This window comes from Lytechinus variegatus, chromosome 2 (genome assembly GCF_018143015.1).
Source record: "Lytechinus variegatus isolate NC3 chromosome 2, Lvar_3.0, whole genome shotgun sequence".
NCBI lineage: Eukaryota > Metazoa > Echinodermata > Echinoidea > Temnopleuroida > Toxopneustidae > Lytechinus > Lytechinus variegatus.
The window spans coordinates 66,425,380-66,450,895 of record NC_054741.1 but is presented as its reverse complement, the minus strand read 5'-3'; the positions used below and the strand labels follow the sequence as shown (position 1 = coordinate 66,450,895).

The 25,516-nt window shown below is 36.0% G+C and overlaps 1 protein-coding gene across 1 annotated transcript; it reads left to right on the top strand.

The window, feature by feature from the left end:
* Nucleotides 1–1,785: 1,785 nt before the first annotated feature.
* On the top strand, nucleotides 1,786–18,537 carry LOC121408713 (solute carrier family 43 member 3-like). Its single transcript, XM_041600319.1, has 10 exons — nucleotides 1,786–2,001; nucleotides 9,184–9,390; nucleotides 10,318–10,508; nucleotides 11,293–11,416; nucleotides 13,263–13,355; nucleotides 13,722–14,244; nucleotides 15,469–15,582; nucleotides 16,345–16,540; nucleotides 17,067–17,190; nucleotides 17,989–18,537. The coding sequence occupies exons 2-10, from the start codon at nucleotides 9,211–9,213 to the stop codon at nucleotides 18,088–18,090; spliced, it is 1,647 nt and encodes a 548-aa protein (XP_041456253.1). The 5' UTR covers nucleotides 1,786–2,001; nucleotides 9,184–9,210; the 3' UTR covers nucleotides 18,091–18,537.
* Nucleotides 18,538–25,516: the final 6,979 nt, after the last annotated feature.

Sequence of the window (25,516 nt, the reverse complement as noted above, 5' to 3'; positions counted from 1 at the left end):
TTGTTTACAAATAAAAATACAAACACTTTGGGTAACTAGACAGATTAAGGAAAGGATGACCAGAGTGTAGAGATAAGGGGAAAGGGGGATACAATAGAGTAGGGAAAGAGGGTGAGGGACGATGAAGACAGAAGAGATGGGTATGAGAGTAGTAATACACAGATGTAATTCTAATTTAAATTGAGAAGAGTACATGTATATCAAAATATAAACAATGTAAATTAAAAGTATCAGCGAACCCCCTTAAATGAGTGTATTGAAACGTATATGGTATACGGGATTATGGTGATAATTATTCATTATTTCTTTTGTATCCCTTAATATGAAATATCTTAATTTACTCATTGTCATATGAAACAAAGTCTTATGTTCCCACCTGAAAATATGCAATTACTATTTCTTTATCAATTTTGTGGTTCGGTTTAGATGGTCCTTGTTGTCAAATCTGTAAAAACTGAAATATTGTAGAACTCAAACAAAATGAATCATGAACTCTCTCATTTGAACATTTGCATATCACTGAGTTGTGCATATAACTGATTTCTGAAAAATAAACGAAACTTTAAACTTTCATAACTTTTCTAAATTTGCATCCGATTTTGATCAAATTTTCAGCGTTATGCTTATTGATTTTTCACTATTGATTCAAATCAATATTTTTCTTTGGTAGACTTGACCTTCAATACGGATTGAGAAGATAAAAGAGTATATATTAAAAAGTAAAGTACACGAAAATTGTGTTTACATGTGGAAATGTATTTTTATGGTTTATTCATAAGAAACTACCATGTGATGATGACAGTGACGATGATAATATATTGATGATGATGATGATGATGACGACGACGATGATGATGATCATGATGATGATGATGTGCATGATGATGGTGGTGGAGGTGGTGATAATGATGATAATAATGGGGTTTTCTCTCTTTCATTTTACTCCATAGAAAATGGAACCGTTATTTCACAATATAAACAAAAATAATAAAAATATTTTATATAACTCTCACATTCATCCTCATTTATATACAATTTAACATCTTTTATGGATGAAAGAATACTAGTGATACCTACTTCATATAAAAATTCATAAATATAGGCCTACCGCCATAATTATAAATATAGTGATAATGATAATAGTAATGATAACAGTGATAAAATAGGAAGAGAGGAGGAGGATAACATAAAAATAAATTTAGTAATGATAATTAATATATGCGTTTTGGTTGGAAGATGGTTAGACGCGCGGGTGTGTGTTTAGCTTGTTATGTTATTTGAGTGGATTTATTCGTATTGCCCAATGTTGTGGTGTGTGTGGGAGCGCGTATTTGTGTGAATGTAATAGAAAAGAAGAAGATAGAAAACGTGGGGTAAAAAGTTTAATATTGTATCAATTGATGGTTAAATTGTGATTTTGAAATTGATCATTTCCTGCTATCAACTTAGTGTGCCTTTATAGGCAACTCAAATTATGAATGAGACTTTACGCATTTATCTACCCATAATTCGGGGGCATTTTCTTTTCCTTTTTTTAGTTTTGCTCTAAATATTATCAATATGTGGGCACTGTTTGTTTGCCCGTGACGAATCGGGTTAAAAGAATCCCTGTCCTTTATGTTTACTCCAAACATTTGGAGTAGGAAAGTAGCAACCTCGTGAATAGAGTTTGAAGTATTTTTATGACTTTTCATATAGATTGCCAATTATATTCCAAACAAGTTATTTGGAGATATCTCATGCATGACATTTGCGGTCCCTTTTCGCTTGGACATTGTGAGTATACAAGCATTCATCCAAGAAGTCCGCAAACACAAATATGACTATTCCATAAAGTTCAATGAAATATACTATAGGGAACAAACTTGGGCTATTTAAGAATTTTGGGTGAAGGTGCACGTCGACCCACTACAAAGTTTGCATCACACAGAACTTCACTAACATACATGTATTGCGTCACCATTTTACAGGGAAACTTTGATCTCATCGAAAAGACCTCAGGTAGGTTGTAATTTAAGGATTTGATTTATCGTGGTAATATTGAGGAGGAGGAGGAGGGTGAGAATGTACGTGATGATGATGATGATAGTGATGATGATGATGATAAAGATGATGATAAAGATGATGATAATGATGATGATAGATGATGATGATGATGATAGTGATGATGATGATAGTGATGATGATGATAAAGATGATGATAAAGATGATGATAAAGATGATGAGAGATGATGATAAAGATGATATCAACGTTTCAAAGTGATGTGGCGAACCATTGATTTACCACTCATACAAATGAATGATTATGCTAATAGATTGGTAGCTTTAAATCTGTTTAGAGCTTAAACAAATGTATTTTAGATTTATTTTTAATGACCACTGCACATTGCTGCTTGAATTTGAAAAAAAAAGAAATATAGAAACAACCGATCTCATCTTGTAATAGAACCGTCTTGTATATAACGCGTTTTTTTTTAATTGCTCACATTCATTAATGACTAAAAGAAAAACTTACGAAGATGATAACTGTGGTGATGATGATGATGCTGCTGTTGCTCCTGATGATGACGATGACGTCGCTGGTGCTGATGAATATAATTCTATTTTTTTATGGTGATGACGATGACGTTGTTAATGATAATGATAGTGCCGTTGCTGTTGTTGTTGTTGTTGGTGGTGGTGGTGATGATGATGATGATGATGATGATGACGTTGATGATAATGACATTGCTGTTATTGTTTTTGGTGGTGGTGATAGTGGTGATGAAGATTATTGATGATGGTGGTGTGGTGATGGAGGAAGTAGTGGATGATGTTAGATGAGGGTTGATGATGATGATGATGATGATGATGACGATGGTGGTGGTGGTGGTAGTGGTGGTGGTGGTGTCGGTGGTGATGGCGAAGATGATGATGATATTTTGCAATTCTTTAATGTAGAAATAAATGAACTTGAACATATTTTTTTCTAATAAAATGTGGTTCCAAATAGGCTTCTAGCTATATTCTGTCATTGATGTTTTATGAAATAAATGGCCAGGATTATCTGGTAATGCTCAATCGATTACTAGTAAAATTAATTTATATTTATCATCCATTGAAGCATTGGCTCGCGTTGTGACTATTAAGAAGAAAAAAGTCCACGCTGCCTTTTTTTTTAGTCAGGATTCAAAAAGTCGATCATATACTCAAATCATTGTCTACTCGGAGCGTTGAGAGTTTGGGGCACCGGACGACCCTCTCTTATCATACAATTTCTGATCAAAAGGGAAGGGAAAAGTGAAAACAAAAAAGACGTAATAAGCACTATATCGAAAGGATTTTAAAAATGACCCGCTTCCCACGACCATGCATGAATCATAAATCCCAACTTGTTTCTTTGAGGAAAAATGATGTCACATTAAGGACGCATTTTCACCTTTGAAATTACAATACAGTACCCTTGCATCGTTCCCGATTATCACACCACATAAATGACAATCAGACACCAACATCATAGTATCCCTTCAATCATTACTATTTACCGATGTTAAGCAATCGGTCAATATAATGAGATAACAATATCACATAGATTTTGATTTTATAAAAATGAACATAGGGCCGCATCATTTTGTACCCGGTAGGATGCGAAAGATATTGTATGTTTGATTTTGCCAGCGTCATAATAATGTGGCTGCGATGAATGCAAGGAATGCTCCCCAGGGAGTGGACATTGTGCATTTTTCGTGCTTGATTGAAATGAATCCAATGACCGGAGTAATAATATGCTGTAACGCGCTTTGGGCCAACGCTTTATAAAAATTGGCTATTATTATCATTATTATTATTTTGTTTTTAGTATAAACCATCATTAATTTGTTTATATATCCAGTACGTCCTCCATTCAGTTTTTACAAAGTTTCATCCCACTGAGTGACAATCCACACCCAGGCGAACTAAATCGTTTAAATGGTAGCAACTTTGTTCATCTGTTTTGTACACGATATATGAAATGATCACTTGCACATAAACCCATTCCTGCGTTTATGAACGGCTGATTTATGGTTCAATTAAAATATTCTTTTCTTTTCGCCCAAGGATGGTTCGACCTTGCTTTGGATTTATAATGCAAAGATGACTATAGTGATTTTCTTTTAATATTGAATAAAAATAACCCATTTATCCCTGTTTGCCTATTATAGTGGGAAATTTTGCATGGATATGATAGGCAGACATTTAAATTGGTCGATTTCGGACACTATAATTTTCTTTAATGTTATTATTTTTGTATTCTATTTTTCCATTTCACTTCCAAAGTAAAGCATTTTTCAATGGCCAATCCCGTTGGGACAGACAAGATTGGTAAGAAAAACAGGAAAGTTAAGAATAAGAAATGTTGACCACACAGATTTGAAACTATTTGGGTGCATTTGCTCGATTAGTGGCAACGGTCTTGAAGTAATGATGCAATCAAAGTGAAATCCAAACAGAAAAGCATGTTTAGATCATGATGATTTTGAACCCCGGGTGAGATTTTCTTTCTCATCGTACAACGTTTTTTTTCTTTTGTTGAAGGGCAGGGGCGGATCCAGCTTTTGCCAATAGGGGGGGCCAACAAATATTTTCATCAACATTTTTCTCGATTGGCCTCTATAATCTGATTTTTTGTTGGTTTTTGGGGGTAGTCCTAACTAAAGACTGAAGTTTTAAGTATATGTTATTTTTCATTGTTATAAACAAGATAAGATATCTCATGCGGTCTTAATATATAATGCGAGCGCGAGCTCAAATTCTTTGATATTTTATGTCCTTAGACCTAAAGTTTCTGAGGAGATTGTATAATCATGAAAAAAAATAAGTATCCAACTAAACAATGCGAGCGCGAAGCGCGAGCCGAAATTCTATTATAGTAACGTGAAAAGGGACTCAATTAGGACTGTTTTTTAGTGATTATGAAGAGGATACAAGTATCACCATTTAAATAATGAGAGTTCGAAGCGCGAGCTCAATATTCTGATATTCCTACCTGAAAACTGGACAGTCTAAGCGCGAACAAGCTGTGTGTCTCAAACAATAATGCGAGTGCGAAGCACGAGCTTAATTTGTTTATATACTGATATGATAAAGGAGCATTTTGACAAATTTTGGAAAGAATTTCCAAAGAGTAACTCACAAATCAAACAATGCGAGCGCGCAGCGCGAGCTGAAAATTTTGATATATATAAACAATTTGTGTAAATCAAACAAAATAATGAAAGCTTGATATGCAAGCTAAAATATTGTGCAAATTGATTTCAGAACTGGATATATAAGTGCCATTTAATCCTCTTGAATGGGATTCATTACACAGGCAGTGCGAGCGCGAAGCGCGAGCGAAAATTTGTATATATAATCTATTTTCCAATTCTTCCCCTCACTTTTTTTTTCCTTTCTGGGTCGGGGGGCCGATACGAGGATGTAAATTACACATCATGGGTATGATACCTCTTTCGTACTTTTCTTTCTGTTTTTCATAGTTTCTATCAAGTTAAAGAATACACTTTTTTCTGCAGGTTGTCAAAAAATAGGGGGGCCGGGGCCGGCTCGGACCCCTCCTGGATCCGCGCCTGAAGGGAGTATGAATATTACAGCATTATGAAAATCTACATATTCCAAATATTACAGAAGTTATATCAGATCAGAACCTCTGTTTTCGACCTTTGCAAATCGCCTGTAAATTCACAAAACAATTCATCATTGCCTTTGATATGGTCTGAGGAACCGGGTGAGGTAGATTAATTGATCATGATCCACGCTCCATTTATCATGTGTCAATTGCAAAATTGTCGGTGGTGTTCCTACAACTGTGAAAGGGAAAATCCGATTTCTTTGATGCTTGGAATTGAAGTGCATCAACCCTGATATGAATCAGAACCGGAGAAGTATGTATACATCATGCACGTCATTGAAAATCTTTCAAATAAAAAAAAGTTCCTGCAGCATGAGTCTCGAGAACACCTGTAATCTTACCAGATTGCGTAAAGTTACATTATATCATGTAAAATTACAGGCAATTGGTATTTGATGCATTGAACCTTACAACTTTCTTATAAAACACCCTTTTCCCCAACAGACCTGTTCTGTTAAATTGCAGAAAAAATTCCGTTCTATGAATTTACAGAATGATTGTGTTATTGCTTTCTTCAAAATCTTGTTTTTGCTATAAAATCAGGGTTATTTTTAACAGTGAGCTACCAAAATAAAATTTGATTCTTGGATGTCATAAAAATGACTTGACCATTGTCATATTTGGTATTGCAAACATAACAATACATCACAAAAATACTTTCAGTCAGACGTTGAACCCTGTACTGTTTTAAATCGATTGTAAAAAGTTAATGGCCAACAAAGATCCTTATTGTTGCATATCCAATTTGATTAAAAGATTGATCAACCAGAATTGTTCTTCAAAATATGCAGTTGATTGCCTTTGGATTCAAATTTCACATGATGATGAATAAATTGCCTTCCAGATGCAACGATCCTTTGAGAAGAATTATTCAGACAAGAATAGAATTGAAATGTTATAAAGGAGAAAAAATGGAGCAATGTAAAAGAAAATAGGAATAGTTCTAAGCAAGATTCATCGTTTATCAATATATTGACTTAAAGTTATTTATTGAAATTAAGTATGATAATGTAAGCCATTTGTAAACGATTTAAAGATTGGAAAATTTAATGTTTAGTAACAATTTTGTGGGAATTCAGCTCGAACAACTTTTATAGGGAACTCCTGCCCTATTAGAATATTCTCGATAATAAAACGTTTCATAAGCAATAAAAAAAATCCGGCCTATAGTGGCATTTTCTTTTTGAATTATGATGGCTGTTTGATCTTCGTTGAAAGTCGTAATATTTGCAAGCATATCCTTTGTTTTGGTTTCGTCTATCGGCCAGTATTGCGATGTGACTGATGTAATATACAATAAAATGCTGTTTAAAATTTCATCCAACGCTGTATATGATCCACACTAGTTGATTAAACATCCAAGCTTAATTCGTTGAACATGTTGAAGATTAAATAAAAAAGAATTAAACTTTGTTGTTGAAGATATAGAACACTTTCCTAATTTTTTAAACAACTACTATGAGGTTCATACGGTACATACTAAGAAATAAAGGTTCAAAATTGAACCCCGAAAGGTTGATGCAAAAATCAGCACCCTTCGGTTGGGGTTCATTTTTGCACCCTGCGGGTTCAAAACTGCACCCCTGAATTTTAAATTGAACCCCTAGGGGACGGTGCAGTTTTGCACCCGCAGGGTGAACCCCAACCGCAGGGTTCCGTTTTTTAACCCCAAATGATTTTGCATCAACCTTTCGGGGTTCAATTTTGAAACTTTATTTCTTAGTGTGTAAGCAGCGTTGTATAAAATCAATTATATAGCGTTTTTACTGTGTAAATAATAGCGAAAATACCATTTTAGGCGTATGTATCATGAAACCACATAATCAAAATGAGGCACCCTGTGTGAGGAACTACGAACTTTATGAGTAGGTTAGTCTTGAACCGATGCTGCTCAAAGTGGGTGTGGCATATTGGTTTGACATGCTTACAATAAACGTCGATTGGTTCTTTGATTCGTTAGGCGTTTGTCACAGAAATGAGAAATGCAACGTTGCTGATACATCATGATGCATCTTTTCATGTTCATATGCTTTAATGGATGTGTGTGGGTTATGTATGAGTGGGGTTTGGGTCGGTATCACTGAGGTGGTAATTACATTGTTATCATCAGAATGTTTTATAGGCAGGGCTAAGCAAGTTTGATATCGAACAGTCACCAGAGTTTAAAGGATACACAATACTACAATAGGGATTAACTTGTTTTGACATTCCATCTGGTCCTCAAAAATTGTATTATAGATGAGGTGGCATAAATTCGTGTACCGTTTTGTATTCTTTTATTTTTTAAATATGTACACTTTGACCCCATTTAAGACTTTGAATAGCAAATTCGGAATCCAAATAATTCCGAATGGGTGAATGACAATGCCTCGAGCTAGGTGTTATGTATTCAGCTATATAAATAATATTAGTTATCTCTTGTCATACATGAGAGGAGCACCCTTGTCCCTTTCATAATGGACGATCAAATGCATTAAAGCTCCCACAAAATCATGACGTTGAAGTGATAGATTGTTCGTTTGATCCCATAATGTAATTATGGTAATCATGGTAATATGAAGATTTGCTCAGCACTTCCAAAGCATCACTGTTAACATCTATTTCTGAAAGTCGGATTGGCCACTTTCTTTCAATTTCTTTTTTTTTTAGTTTTCGTCTTGATTTCTGTAAACAAAATATAGCTGAGCGGTGTAAGTGTAAAAATTATTTTTCCTCGCAAGGATGGGAGAGTATATAATCTTCAAGTAAAGGAAATACAATAGCGGTAGAACTAAGCGATAGAGCCGTACAATCATTTTGTGAATACTTTAGATTAAATCTGAATACTTGCTAAGCACATTTGTGGAATTTATGTAAAAGTGCCCAATTTGATGAGCAGGTTTGACAATTACCAGGTCCGAAGAGGGTACTGCCTGCCTCTCGGAATCAGACAATTAACAAAAATATCGTTTATTACCCAATAATTAATTAATTTGAAGAAACAATATAGGAAATTGTATTTCCATGAAGCTAAATGCATACTTTTGTTAAGTCATGTACACTGCTGAAATTGTTTTAGAAATCATTCCATTTTGTGAGGTTTCAAACAGCACTGCATGCCATCTAAGGTAGATTGTAAACCTATAAAAGGATGCCTGAAACATGCTCATGATTATTTCAATGTATACCACTAGCGTTACCATTGGCGTCGAATGGTGGGGGTGCATGGGGCTATCGCCCATAAAATATTCCAAGAAATTACAGTGGCTCTAATCCGTTCAGAATAATGGGGAGAAAAAGCCCTTCAATGACATATAACAGCCTTTGTCGAAAATTGGTGAATTAATTAAAATCAGCAGTGTCGTCCTGGACAGACGGCATGTTTGCAATTTTCGTCCCGGGTGCCGAATCTTCGGACGATCTGCTGTCCCAATTAACCATCTTTCGACTAAAACCTCTTAGCTGTACAAATTTGACCCGCATTTCCAAAAAATTGGTGCGATGCAGAAAACGTTTGAGTTATTGATTGCGAAAATACGCTATTGTTTCCGACACAGATCCAGAACCGAAGAAATATCGATAAAATGAAGATCTGGATATCATTTGAGAGACTCGTGGCTTTGGTATTGGTGTGCTTGGAGAATCTCATACACGGTGCTGTCGTGTTCGGCTGGCCATCACTCGTCTTTGTTTATCTACAGCTTGGCTATTTTCGTGACCTCTGCAGCGAGAGCAGTGAAAATGCAACATTAACTTCCAATGACGTAAGTGGATACCATAAGGCGTCATATTTATTATTTCCCTTTATCATATTTATCATTTCCCTTGTTATGTTACATGTACTTCATTTTCATGTATGAGAAAAAAAAGTAATGATCAGTCGTTGCTTTGCTATTGTTATACACTCAGTAGCTTAACATTATTTTTAATATAACTGTAAACTTGATATGCATATCCAAATGTAGGAGGATTAAAAAGTATTTTTAAAAACAGGGAGCCTCCTATCTACTTTTTAATACTATTAGAATCATTAGCATTAGGCCCCAGGGTAAGACAACACAAACGGCAGAGGAGAACGAGAAACACTACCACGCCTTTTGGCCATTGACTTTACACATTTAGATATATATACCATTTCGAAAAGGCCTATATGGCTACCATCCTGAATATAATTATCCTCATCGATACTATATTCATCATTTTCTTTTTCTTCATCATCATACTTCTTCATTTCGCCGTACACTCCATCATTATCATACTACCGTTATCAGCATAACGGTTATTATCATTATCATCATCAGTAGCATCATCGTCATCACCACCTTTCTTTCGTCACCACCATTAAATTAGGGAGTTTTTGTAATCACTATGCAGACGCTTTTTGGAACGTAAAAAATCTATTGTCGAAAGCCCTTCATGCCAAAGAAGCCTTTGTCGAATAGCGATGAACCAAAACAGTAGTGTCGTCCTAGACTCTGGACTAACGACGTATTTGCATTTATTTCGTCAGCTGTAAATCTTGGGACGGTTCACCAAGTTCCGACAAAGGCTTTCAAGCTGTCTATTGTGATTTGACGGGCATTTTCAATAGATTTACTATATTGCAGAATCCGTCCTCGTTTTGATTGCGAATACTAGCAACTGACGTCATAATCAACATCATCAAAATATATCGCGAATTATATCTTCAGTTCAGCCTTATCAGTACCACCACCGCTACTGACGGTCTCGGTATGGAAGAAGGACTCATGTCGTGTCCGGAACAGGAGAGTCGTCTTCAGCTGGTGTTCTCGATCGCTGTTGCTCTTCAGGCAACCTGCATGTTTCCTGTTGGGTTCCTTTTTGATCGTTTCGGTACCAGATTATCTCGACTTGTCATGAGGTAGATATACCATCAATCACAGTAATTATGTCACAGTGGTCCAGGGACACACAGTTTATCAATCTACCCGAGTCATTAATAAATAAAATGAATTAGAATTCATGAAATGATTCAACGAAAAAAAAAACATCATATTACGATTCAATTCAGATCAAATACAGCCCATCATGTCAATCAAATTCATTTTTAAGAAGTCCCTGGAATAATCGAAATCCGTGTAGATGATTATAAATCATAATTCAATTTAGTCCTGCTGGTGGATTCCAAGGAATGTGTTGCCGTCATATGAACAATACTGACCCCAGTCTGATGAAATATATTGCATTATTTTGAATGGCATATTTTTGATCGTTTTTTTTTTATGTAATTGCAGCATGACTTCATAGTAAAATACTACCTATTGTAGATCCGCATGTTTGCAAAGGCTGGATTTAGAGTCGTCCGAACATTTGTATGTTTGAAATACGTATTATACTTACCCTGTTTTTATATATCGTCCATCATTTTTGTTTGTATATACCATTGTCGGAGATTCTATTCACCACAATTATTATCTTTCCAGTCCAGAGACCATATTTCAAAAAATCTGATACGATAAAATGGGTATTGAAAAATAAACTTAAGAACATTTCTGTTGGTATAGTTCTTTCTCATTTTAAAACATTCGGCTCGCACTTCATTAGCCTGTCCATTATAATACAGCAATTTACCAGAACATGTTTGTAAGAAGAAGATTAAAAAAAAACTTAGTTCACACCCAACCCCCTGCCTTTAATATCTACAGTATTCTGCTTCTGATTGGTTACGTTTTGATGGCGCTCAGTTCTCCAACGTACCCCATTCTTGTTTTTCCTGGAACCATCTTCTTCACCATCGGTGGGGTCATCATGCTATTCTCTTCTATGCAGGTCAGTCGGTCTTCTTTAGCGTGGAGTTAAAAAAAACTGCGAATCATAAAGATCGTTGCCCTTAACGGAGTCATGATACAGTGTTGTACGGGCATCGTATGATCTCTGTGCGATTACTGAGATAATGTCACTTTGGCTACCATTCGATGCTCTCCCGAATATTGTACGATGTATGTACGATCTTGGTACCACTTCTATACGACTATGTCTTTGCCCCCCCCCCCCCCCTCTTCCTATGATGCCAGCACGTGTTACCGTATGATGGTTGTTAAGAATGTAAACATAAAATCATTGCCCGTATACCCACCTTCCCTGCTCCATAAAATTTGGGGCTCATACATGTCTTCTTGAAAGATGGTGCACAAAATATGGGTCAGTATCCTTAGAACATTTTGACACGGAAATATGAAAATCTGCTCTTTCACCCAAAAGGGAAAACAATAACTATTTTTAACCAAAAAGGACGAAGCTATCTGTTAAGTTATTGACACGAACCCTTTTCACTTTATCACTTAAAACGGGTAAACATCTCATAAAATAGGGAAAATAGTGGCAAAATAAGGTGGGGGCACGTCAAATCTATATCCTGTCCTATCCACACATGGATAGTTCTACTGGCAATTCTAGATGTTACAACATACAGGCCAACGTTCATGACACTATGAAAGAAGGGGACTACAATTACCATAATGACTGTATATGAGAAGAATTCATTCAGACTTCAAATTCTGAAACTAATTTAGACCGATCAGATCATTTCATGAGCCTTAAGGCCACCGCACACCTCAAGACCCGACCGGTCGCCGACTGGCTTGCGACTGGGTGAGGGGAGATGTGACGTCACAGCTCTTGTCAGCTGAGCGTCGCAGACCGGTCAGAGACAAGTCGCAAGGAAAATCGGAAGGATTTGACATGTCGAATCCTTATGACTGGATAGCAAGCTCAATCCAGCCTCCAGCCGATCAGACAGCAGAGTTGCATAACGCGTATTATGATAAAGAACGCACATACGCAGTAGTAAGTGCAATTTCTCAGACGCTATGCCATAAAGCAAAAAGCGCATGCGTGAGTCGCAGATAGGATCGCAAGGTGTGCGGTGCCGAGGCTTATGACTGCCTTGCGATTCATCTCCCCTCACTCAGTCGCAAGCCAGTCGCCGACCAGTCGGGTCATAAGGTGAGCGGTGGCCTTAAGATGAGTCGCAAGGCAGTCATAAGACTCGACACCGCACACCTTGCGATCCGATCTGCGACTCACGCATGCGCTTTTTGCTTTTTGGCATAGCATCTGAGAAATTGCGCTTACTGCTGCGTGTGCTCGTTGTTTATCATAATACGCGTTATGCAACTCTGCTGTCTGATCGGCTGGAGGTTGGATTGAGCTTGCGATCCAGTCATAAGGATTCAACATGTCAAATCCTTCCGATTTTCCTTGCGACTTGTCTCTGACCGGTCTGCGACTGTGAAGATGACCAGCGCTGTGACGTCACCTCTCCCCTCACCCAGTCGCAAGCCAGTCGGCGACCGGTCGGGTCGTAAGGTGTGCGGTGGCCTTAAGGCATTGTGGTTGTACCAATTTAGTCTGCTGAGATTACTGATACAGATTTATCAAAAATATGAAGAATGCTCAATCAGTCAATCATACATGTAAATAATTGGGGAAGAACAGTTTCATTGAACAGAACAAAATGTGTAGGTAAATAAATACATGAATAAAGATGTAATTAGAGTCTATCCCACAATTCCAGCCCCTAGCTATCGCACTGCATTTCTCAATTTTTTTCAACGCCTTCACAATGACCTTCATTTCGCAAACAATTGAATTATATTCTATTTTGTTTCCATAGGTTGGGAATCTTTTTGGAAAAAAGAAGTCTACCGTTATTACAATAATCAATGCTATGTACGGAGCAGCTATCATCATGCTTGTTATTGCAAAGGTGAGGTCAACTTTTGTTACACTTGTTTGATGATGAAAAAATCAATAATAATAATGATAATAATAATACGTGTTGGATTTGCATAGTGCGTTTTAAAGATGATGCCAAATGATAGCAAATTCAAATATCACTTTTATTTTCCCTAATTCAAGTGACCAAATAGGTTGCAACATGGATCATGCCTTTGAAGGTACAGATGATAATGATAAGATTTCAACAGAATAAAAAGGAAAATTACATATCTAAATTGTATCTTCGCCGAAAACATTATCGTCGCAGGCAAATTCTGATATTATGTGAATTGTGTTTTTTGAGCAAATTGTGGAAAAATATCAGAAACAAGCTTGTTTTCTTTACTCCACGCAGAGGGCGCACGACTCAGGGTTTTCCATCAACATCTTCTTCTTCATTATGGCCGCGTCAGTGATTCTTCTAAACATCAACACCTACCTCTTCCTTCCCACCAAGTACATTCCCTGGCCTCTCCCAGAGAAATACCGACTGGTAACCTGCTGTAGGCCTACCACAAAGGCCACATTGGAGGTGAAAGACCTAGAGGGTACCTACAACAGAGGGTACGTCGGTAACCCTGACTCGGAGATAACAGGTGTCAATGGGAGTTACAGACTCGATGGAGTGAACTCCACCAGCGAGGACATCGGCAGAGAGACCGACAGGTCCCAGGAAGAATCAGTCAAACCAGAATACGATATCTCTGATGTCGAAGAGCGAAAGATCAAAGAATACGGAAGCCTCAGCTCATGTATTGTGTCGACTCCGTTTATTTTGTTGTTTATCTGGCAGGCGTTTCTTGAGATTGACATGGTCTTCACTATTGGAACCCTGACGTTCTTCTTAACAAGATTATCCAACGGCGATGAGGAATTGGGTGAGTATCTGTAACAACTCTGATGAATTTCGAACGAAATATAGATTCTGGTGGGTGTTTCATAAAGCTGTCTGCAAGTCGCGAGCGACTTTTCGAACGACCGATGAGCCTTTCTTAGGACCTAAATCAACACCAATGAAAATAAGGTGTGTATCATTTACCACAAGAAAGGATCACCAGTCGCAAGCAAAGTCGCTCGTAACTTACGAACGGCTTTCTGAAATACCTTTCAGGAGACTGAGATTTTTTAATCATTTTTTTTCAATGGTAATGTCTTTAAAGTTCTAGAATAATTAGGGATGTTATAAATCATCCTTCTCTCTCAACAATGAAGTTTCTGGTGGAAAGAAAAGGTGGACCGAGGGGTCTTTTTAAACGAAATGTCCCTTCAGCAAGCCCTTCACTTTCGGTGACCGTTTTATTATTGTAAAAATTCGATAGGCACTATATTTGTTGGAACAATTGTGAAATAATTTCCTGAAATAAAGTAGGTATTATTGCAATTCATCCAAAGGCTCATGACCAGTACTTACTTGGTATTGTAGAAAGCCACCACAGCAGTATACTACTGCCATGGTTTCTCGGATTCCCAACAAAACAAAGTAAACTTATTGTAGGTCTTACTTGTACGGGCCTTGCGCCTTTGGATGCCAGTATTAAAGGGGAAGTTCACCCTGACAAAAAGTTTATTGTAAAAATAGCAGAAAAAATAATAAAAAATATTGCCGAAGGTTTGAGAAAAATTCATCAAATAATTAAAAAGTTATTAGAATTTCAATTATTTGATTTGTGACGTCATATGCGAGCAGCATTCCTACATAGCGAATGGTAAAAAATCAATGAAATGTCATTTTCTCAGAAAATTGAAAAAAAAAATCACTGTAACTTTTGTATATCAATAGACAAATCATTGCACACCCGATCATGAAAAGAAAACAAAATTAAGTCATCAGGAACCATACAGAATTTGAAATTCATACATTTTATATTACATAACACATGGGGCAGCTGCTCGTTTATGACGTCACAAATCCCAAATTTGGAACTCTAATAACTTTTTTACTCTTTAACAGATTTTCCTCAAACCTTCAACAATATTTTTTACTATTTTTTCAGCTATTTTTACAACAAAGTTTTCTTCAGGGTGAACTTCCCCTTTAATGAGTCATATGGTAATGCAATTTTTCAGTTCTATTTGTTTATTCTCGTCCCTCTGCATGCTAGTGAGCTGGTACACAGACGTTTTTTCTATCATTCGATTTTTCGTCGTGATAGTCGGTCCCCTTGGCGGTCTTCTGATGGACAGGAACAAACTCTCGACTTCATGCTGTCTTAAAAGTGATTATAACCCTAAATTACCTAAGACTGGTGGTGGGAAAAGACGCACACGAAAAGGGAGGAAAAGAAGAGAAGTACTAATATGTGAAGAAAAAAAAACAGTGTAGACAAAATGATTTGCTCATAGAAATGCCATTGCCGGGTTTTTAACACCGGATTCCCTCCATGGCCCTTATACACGTTAGATCAGTGGCGCCCCTTCAATATTATGTCTGATCGAGGGAGTATTTCATAAACAAAATAGTCAGTGGTTTTCCCCTGATATCATTGTAAGTTACTTAAGTCATTGTTGCTGGGTGGATGATTGGAATAGAACATTGAGTGGCAATCACTGACAAGACTCTTCATGAAATACTAGACAGTCCTGTTGCTTCTTATTAGGGGAACCACCAACCATAGCACTCATGTTCATTTTAGACGTTAGGCAATATTAAGATAAACAATTTATCCAATTTTCTGGAGATAATGAGACCATATTAATGTTGGGACGACCTACTTCTCGATGGCTTGTTTATGATGTCAGTTGCAGTATATTTATTTGTTGCCGTTTGATACTTTGATTATTGGAATTCAAGCTCTGTGGTCCGTTTAATAAAGAAATTACGATTAAGGTAATTTTGCAACTATAGTAGCTTAGAATTAAACATTGATTTTGATTGGCTGATAAGCCAAATCATCATGGCTATCGGAATGGCAATATTCCATAATCCCACATTTCTTTACCAAACGGACACCAGATTTTTGTGTGATTTTTTTCCCCAGGACAATCTAAAACCAGAGGCCCATACGCTGACATGCGAGATAGTTGTCTTCCTCTGGCGATCACTACATTTGCTTCCATTGGTTACACCGTCTGTCTTCTTATTCCAAGTCTTCAACTCCAGTATCTAAGCTTTATTTTCATCCTGATTGTTGGATCTCTGCTCTTTGGCGTCGGCTCTGCTGTCGTTGCCGTGGTGTAAGTCGTCCTGCTATGTTATGAAATAAAGTACCCTCTGGTTACATTGGTATCATAACTTCAATGTCCCATGTCGATAGTTTTAACACAATTACGTAGTAATGGGGGTCACACTTTAAGTTGCTTTGTCAACGGAATTTTTTTTTTTCTGGACCGTTGACCTACCTAATAAAATCAATATTTTATTCAATCCAATGTTTTCTTTATTCGCATAAAAAGTGCACATACAAAGATAAAAAAATATTTTTCAGTTTACAAAACAAACATAGAATATGAAAAAAGCAACAATTCAATATATTCAGTATATAAAAAAAATACACTTAAAAATATTACGAAATAAAGGAGAGCGAAACCCGAGAAAAAACGCTTAGTGGGTAATGTTTGTACAACTATTTTACCCAACATTTCTGCACAGAAGGTAATGTTAAGAAATCGAAACCAGAATCAAAATACAAGATGAGATCAAATTTTCTTGTAGACACTGCTTTGAAAATGACATCACTATGGTTTCCTTTTGACGTCACAGATTTCCAATGAAGTATTTCACGAGTGTATACGGCGCCATGCGAACCATGAGTGGATTCTTCACCTTCCTCCAATACCCAATCTTCATCTTACTCCAGAATTATCTTAATGATGATCCTTTCTGGGTAAGTAAATAACTTTTGGTTGTGCAACCAGTAAAAGCCAAAAGAAGAGTTTTGTGTAAATGGCCCTTGTTTGTTAAAGAGTACACTTTTAAAAAGTCAGGTCCATACTTTGACGTAGAATATTTGTAGAAATTCAAGGGTATATCGTTACCTTGCGCTCTTGTACTCTTAACGTCACAGAAAGATGTTGGCCAAACATTCCAGTAAAGACTCACAATCCATTCGACGAAAACCCATGTGAGCTAAACTTCATATATATGTATCCTGATGTTAATTTATTAATTTGATAAACACAAAATCTTTATTTTCTGTTTCATTCTCGAAACAATTTCCGATCAATCCCTAGTAGCTAGCCTACTAAACAAAATAGTTTCTGTCAATTATTGACAGCAAATTGAATGTGTATTTAATCAATCATTTAGTCGTTTTTTGCACAGCAATCTTACTACAAAATTTTCACCCTCTATTTTTCACTTCACATGTAGTATGAGTCAATATAAATACCCTTTTTTAATAAAAGTTAACTTTTCATAACATTTCCAATTAAATTTCCTATTGGTGAAAATATAAGCCTTCGAGGAGGAGGAGGAAGATGGGAGAAACAAGAAAAGAAAAGGGGGGAATAAAAGAGTATAAAAAAGAATATTCTGCATGGGTCTTGTAACTTTATATTACCCATATCATTCAAATATCGGGGGGGTATCAGGGATACTACCAATAAAATGCCACGTTTCCCCCCTACTATAACTTAGGTTATATCTGTAACTATGCTCCATACTGTTTCCTCCATTTATACAGGTATTCATAGCATTCATCGTGGCTGATGTGATTACACTGGTCCTACCGGCTACACTATACTTCCGTAGTAGGTCGAGATCAAGAAACCAAAAGGAGAACTAAATATCTCTTCAACCATATGAAGACCATAGTAATGAGTACATGCAAGCACCGATGTATTTCTTGTGCATGATTTAATCCTCAAAATTATAAGATAAATAGTTCAATTGGTGAGTAAATGATATAAAAAGTTTAGAACTGTCATGACTGTTTTCATATTTTTCTTGCCCCTTTTCCATTTCCTTTGATATATTTTCAAACTCTCTGATTATTTCATAATTCACACATGATTAATGATGATGTTTCTTCGGTTTCAAGTGTTGTTTTTTTAAGGAAATCATATATCTTTTACTTTTGAAAGTTTAATAAATTAAGTCTTCATGCGTTATTTCTGAAGGATACATTTATTTCGTCAATGTAGAATATTGAAGAAAATAGTATAGAATGTGTAACTTGTAATGCCTTCCCGCCCTTACACGGTAAAAAAAATCGTAATTATTTTTGAATGATGATTCCAGTTAAAAATAAGGCTAATTACGAATTTTTTGGCACGTGCGAAACCAAACTAGAATCACGAACGCTAATCAAAATGACAAATTCGAAGGGCCATTTCACACTTGAATCTTGAATCATTGTACTGATAATTGCTGTGTAATCTTGACTGATTTATAATTCTAATCATGTTCTAATTTGGTTTCACACGTGCTAACTTATGCGTCATTAGCCTTATTTTTCACTGGAATCATCATTAAAATCACGATTTTTTTACCGTGTGAAAGGGCGGTAGTTCTACTCCGGAGGTTAATTCTCAAATTACGGTACAAGTTTTACGTGTGAAAGGCTTGACTTCCAAAACATCTTTTGAGGGGCGGAGCTTTCGTGTCCTTTCTAGCACTTCCGTAGATAATACAATTGCCATGCACTCATCGTATTAATGCAGTGATTTGATTGACAAGTCACCAAGGACACATACCGCCTTCGCTCGGAATTCGAATTCAAATCACAGTTTTCGAGTGAGCGTGAGAAAGGTCCGATGGTTCTAAAGACGAACTGCAATCATCAATACAATGATGATTCAAGATTTGCGTGTGAAAAGGAACTTCTTTTGACTTAAAAAAGACCGATAATAGAGGCAGATTTTTAGATTAACGCTTAGATGAAATTAAATATACCCCCATGTTTACATACATACACGCATGGGGTCTTCTCAACAGTTTGTGCTAGCAATTCTAACACTTTTCTGACACACACCTTCAGTGTTAGGATTTGATAAAGAGAGACTATTGATATGACGGGCAGTCACTGGTATACGACCGCCTATATTCAGAGCTTTTTGTTCCCTTTTCTGTTATGGTAAACAAATATGAATGAACAAAGAAAATGTTTAATTAGTGATCAAAAGAACAACTTGTATGTGTATGTTTGTTTGCGCGTGTGTGAGGGTGTGTATGTCAAATTAAAATGGACATGGTCATTTGGTGCGTAAGAGCTAAAGAGGTGGAAAGTACAAAACGCTCTATAGTGAGAGCCAGGTGAGAGCTCAATGATCGCCGGACGCAACGCATTGCGTAAGGCAGCTCTCGGAGACTATAAATAGCGGAGTTTTGCAATGATATAGCTTGTCACTTCGATGCTGGCTCAGGTCGTAGTCGGATGACGAACTCCTCGCGCTCCTCTCGAAAATGATCAGAAAACCAACTTAATTGATTTTTAAGAATGCAAATATAAGTCTGGATAATTGGAGACGGTGTTAATAAGCCAGTTCACGGTTAGCTCATGATCAACTATTCTCAATGACCTTTGTGATTTTTCATTAGGATAAGCACTATCATTTTCAAATGTAGATGCTGCGTAAGCTTTACCGGTAGAGTAGTCAAATTCTAAGAACAAAAGGCATTGTATAGACCAGGTGACTATAATAGTACATCAGGGATAAAGTTTGGAAATCTGTTTTATTGTCTGCCTTTGGCACATTTGACTATTGTTTAGGCTACTGTCAAATACCAGTGATTATGAAGGCTCTATTTATACTCTTCAGCTTGAATATGATAAAATTAATATTTTGAAAGGAATACATGAATAATCATCAAATCACAAATGCCTATGTCAGAGAATTTGAAAGCCACCTTCATGGTTTATCTCAAATGACCTCTTTCTGCTCGTGCGCAGTTAATAATCTTGAACAGGCTTATTGTGATAACCCTGTATAGGAGATGCTGAATGATGATTTATAATTATGACCGTTGTCATACATTAAATTATTAAAATCATCGTCTCAGGGCGCTCAGTAAACAGTTGCACGCGACTGATTTCTCGCTCCCGAAACTGATCTAATTTTGTGATTTTCAACCTGAAGAACCGAACATATTCTACTGTGAAACTCATCTGTAAGTTTGTCATATATGAAGTTATCATCTACTTTGATGTAAATAGCCATTAATAACAGTATATTGACATATTTCGAGATACGAAATTTCACCTCAACTGGCCAATATTGGAGACTTGGACTGCTACGTTGTAAAACATCATGCATGCTACAAACTACGCATCTGTGGCGGCGCCACCACAAGTCCCGAATGAGGGGCAAGGTAAGCCAGTTTTCGTGATGCATAATAACATTCCTGGTGAAAGAAGGGTAGAGCTAGAAGAAATGTATAAAGCTATCTGTAAGACAGTTGAATCCAAAGATATTCATGGGATCCAGAAAGTAGGTGGACTCTGGTGCCTGTACATAAACGAACGCCAAAACAGAATAAGACTGATCACAGAAGGTATGCAAATTAGAAACACTTCAGTTAGAGTGTACGACAAGAACCCCTTTCTACCACATCAAGCAGACAACGCTCTCCGCGTCACGATAAAGGACATTCCTTTATCAGTTCACGAGAACGTCATTTCAGATGAGTTTGAAAGGATGAATCTGAAAATCAATGGTCCCATAATGTATCCCAAACTCCGAGTTGATGGAAAATTAACCCAATGTTTCACAGGAGACCGAGTTGTTTACATCGACCCCCCTCCCCAGCCCCTCCCGAGATTTATGCGCTTTCAGAGCTTCAAAGCCCGCGCATTCCAAGCCGGGCAACCTGATGCACAGAGAGAGGTCATTTGTTCCCATTGTCTAAAAGAGGGGCACCATCGCTCCAAATGTAGCCATGAAGTAGTTTGCAGGTCTTGCAAAAAAACCAGGTCACATGCAAAGTAGGTGCCCCGAAGCAGAACAACCCACTCCGAAGACAAACGCATTCCGAGCAGACGGTTCAGCTGAAGTTATGATGGTAACCACGCAAACAGGAACACCTTATACCACTTCACAGATATCCACACGCGATCCGGTAGCAACGCTTGAATCGGCCACACCCCACGGTGTTACGTCATCGGCACCCCTAACACGACCGAAAACGGCGACAAAAGGCAAGAGTCGCGATTCTCGACAGCCTACGGCGGTCAGTCATGAGTCTCGTCAAGTCGTAAGAGCTTTGGCCGAGTTCAGATCGCGTAGCAACAGCGCGCCAACCATTGGTGGCCAAAGTAAGATCACACAATACATTGAGCGATCTTCCTCCTCTGAATCAGATGAATCAGAAGTAAACACCGAGGATGAGCTCACTGAAGCTACAGTAGACGCAGTAAATCAAGCGATTGCTGATCCACATCGTGCTCGAAAATGTAGAAAGCGAAAACGTAAAAATGAAAAAAAGTTGTGATGAAAGGATGATGAATGATGGAACGCTAACGAAGAACATCTCAAACATGACTACGTCCATTTTAGCAATTTCCCAGAATTGTAACGGACTACGAAACAAATTGAAACGACAAATGTGTTTTAAATGGTTTAAAAAACAAGCTGCTGATTTTGTTTTAATTCAGGAAACTCATTGGACTAAAGATATCGAAAACATTATACGAAATGAGTGGAATGGTCCGGTGTTTTTCAGCCACGGCAATACTAACGCACGTGGGGTAGCAATATTGCTTAAAAGACAGACTGAGATAAAATATAGATCAGAACATAAAGATTGTGCTGGAAGGTTCCTTATTGTAGAATGTGAAATACAATGGATTAAATAAGTAGTTGTTAATATTTACGCACCAAATATCCATTTAAAAAGAGAGGCATTTTTCAGAGATGTTTACAATATATTGAAACAAAAGTTTTGTCCAGATGACGAAAAATCACATTTAATTTTATGCGGAGACTTCAACTGCGTATTAAATCCAAGTATTGACACATTTAATGTAAGAAGCAAATACAAAACTCCTTGTTCCCTAAAACAGCTTATGAAAAAAATGTATCTTATCGATATTTGGAGAAAGGTTCACGTCGATAAAAGACAATTTACGTGGCGTAATAAATACTTGCAAATATCATCAAGAATTGATATAATATTAATTAGTAAAGATTTAAGAAGTTAAGTACTTAAAACTGATATAAGACCAGTAGTCAATGGTGACCATAACGCTATCACCATTACAATCAAAATTAATGGAACGAATAAAGGTCCAGGTGTTTGGAAATTGAATACAAATTTATTTAACAAACAATGATTATTGTGAAGAGGTTAGACAAATCATAGGCGATCTAGTCCGTGAAAAGACAGAATTATCAATGTCCTGGCGTCAAACCTGGGAATTGTGCAAAATAAGAATACGAGAATACTCCATTAGATATGCAAAACATAAGAAAAAAGAAGAAAAGGACGAAGGCATATTAGAAGAAAAACTCTTAAAGCTGAACGAAAAAATTTGGAACTCAAAAAATGATAACAATGAAGAGATTATAAAAGATTATGAACAGACTACTGAACAATTAGAAAAAAATATATAAACAAAAATGTATGGGTTCAATTATTAGGTCAAGAGTAAATTGGTTTGAGGAAGGTGAAAGGTGCTCAAGATATTTTATGTCATTAGAAAAGAGAAATATTGATAATAATTCTATTTTGTTATTACGTAACGATAAAGGTAAAAGCATAAAAAATCAGCAACACATTAGAAAGTATGTGTATAAATATTATTCAGAATTATATAAGTCAAAAGAATGTCAAGACTTGGCAGAATATTTTCTTGATTTACAACTTCCAAAGTTATCTAGCGATTTAGCTGATATGTGTGAAGGAATTTTATCTGAATCAGAGTGCAAAAAAGCTGTATTTGATTTTGAAAAAAAATAAGTCAATAGGGGAGTGATGGTTTCAATATAGAATTTTATCAAATATTTTGGACAGAAATTAAAGTTCTACTTTTGCCTGTTTTAAATGAAAGTTTTGAGTGTAACGAATTATCAAACTCCCAAAGACAAGCCATTATAAAATTATTGTACAAAAAGGTGACAAATCTAGATTGGAAATTGGAGACCTATTTCCCTCCTAAACTATGATTATAAAATTGCAGCTTCAGTTATTGCTCAAAGATTGCAAAAGGTGATATTTACATTAATTTCAGATAACCAGGTAGGTTATATAAAAGGAAGAAGTATAGCTGAAAACGTTAGATTAATTGAGGATATATTCTATTACGTTAAAAACCATGCCAAAGGAGGAATAGCGTTACTGACCGATTTTAGAAAAGCCTTTGATTGCCTCAGTCGAGATTTTTTATTTGAATGTTTGCAAAGATATGGATTTAAAGATGATTTTTGCAGATGGGTTAAAACTTTTTATAATAATGTAAAAAGTTCTGTTAACATACATTTAACGGATGGCTAACAGAAAATATTAGTATATCGAGAGGTGTGCGCCAAGGGTGTGCCCCCTTTCGGCATTGCTTTTCATCCTGGCTGAAGAAGTATTAGCTGTCAAGATAAGAAATGACCCAGAAATTACAGGTATCAAACTTTTTAAATCAGTTGAAATCAAAATTTTGCAGTTTGCAGACGATGCATCAATATTCGTTAATGATACTCTTGCTTTACACAAAGCTATTAACGAGGTAGAAAAGTATAGTTCTTTTTCAGGATTGTATTTGAATAAAACAAAATGTTCCATAATAAATCTAAAAGATGGTTCAGTTAATGAAAACGTCAAAAACATTCCTTGGACTAATTCAAATGTCAAAATTTTAGGCGTTTATTTTGGAGGAGATGAACAAAATCTCTCCGATTTGAACTGGAGCTGGAAATATTGAAAGTAGAACGTTTGATTAAATCATGGAATGCACGTCACCTAACTTTAATAGGAAACATACTTGTAATCAAAACATTTCTTATCTCTCAAATTTTGTATAATGCTCAAATGATTAAAATGCCAGAGAAGGTTGTAAAGCTTTTAACTTCCTTATTGTTCTCTTTTCTTTGGAATGGAAAGATTGATAAAGTAAAGAGAAAGGTTGTTTGTAAGCAATGTGATCTAGGTGGACTCAAAATGGTAGATTTGAATATGTTACTCCAAAGCTTTTTATTGAAGTGGATTTTGTATTACTATAATAACAAAGAATCGAAATTTAGTACAATTATTGATAGTTATCTTTCTCAATATGGAGGATTTGATTTTGTATTACATAGTAATTGTACAGAAAAAGAAATTAAAGTACATATAGACAAAATGAAAATGCCATATTATTATAAAGCGATCATTTACGCTTGGTTTAATTTTAAGCAAACTGTTCAAGATAAATCAGGTTTTCAGAATATCCAGATCGAGAAGGAAAATCTGTGGTTTAATTCGAAAATAAAAGATCACAATGGAAATGTATTGTTTTTTAAAAGATGGTTCGATATTGGAATTCTTAAGGTAAAAGACATTATTTTAGATTCCAAATTCAAATCATTAAAGGAAATGGAAGGTTTATTTGGAAAAAAGTATGCATTAAGAGTATAACATTGTAATGAATGCCATACCAAATGTTTGGAAAAGGAATAAGTTTGAGTTATATTTTGAGATTCTGCAACCTAAGAGTGAATATATTACACAGAATGTTTTGATGAATGTAAATAGGAAAAGAGGTTCAAAGTTATTTTACACCATGATTTTGAATAAGACAAGTATTAAACTTAAAGCTGAAGAAAGATGGGAAAATATTTTACAAGAAGAGATTGATTGGAAATCTGTATGGTTATTTAATTTACAAACTGTCAAAGAAAATAGAATAACAGAGTTTAATTATAAGTTATTACACAATATTTTACCCCATAGATATAATTTGTATAAATGGAAGTTAATAGATAATCCTTTATGTTCACATGACAATGAAATTCAAGACAGCGTACATTTATTTGTGACTTGTAAAAAAACACAATTATTCTGGAAACAATTTAGTAGCATTGTGTATGAAGTTGTAGGCATTAATTTTTATTTTAATGTTGCTACTATGACAAAAGGATATGAGTTACGAAACAAAAAGCATAGAGTTTTGAATCTTCTAATCATGTATGCAAGGTATGCTATTTATTCAATTTTTATTCGAACAGAAAGTCGGAATTGTAGAATTCATGATTTTGGAATACTTTGTTTATTCAAAAGGTTGATTTGTAATCGTTTAGAAATAGAGA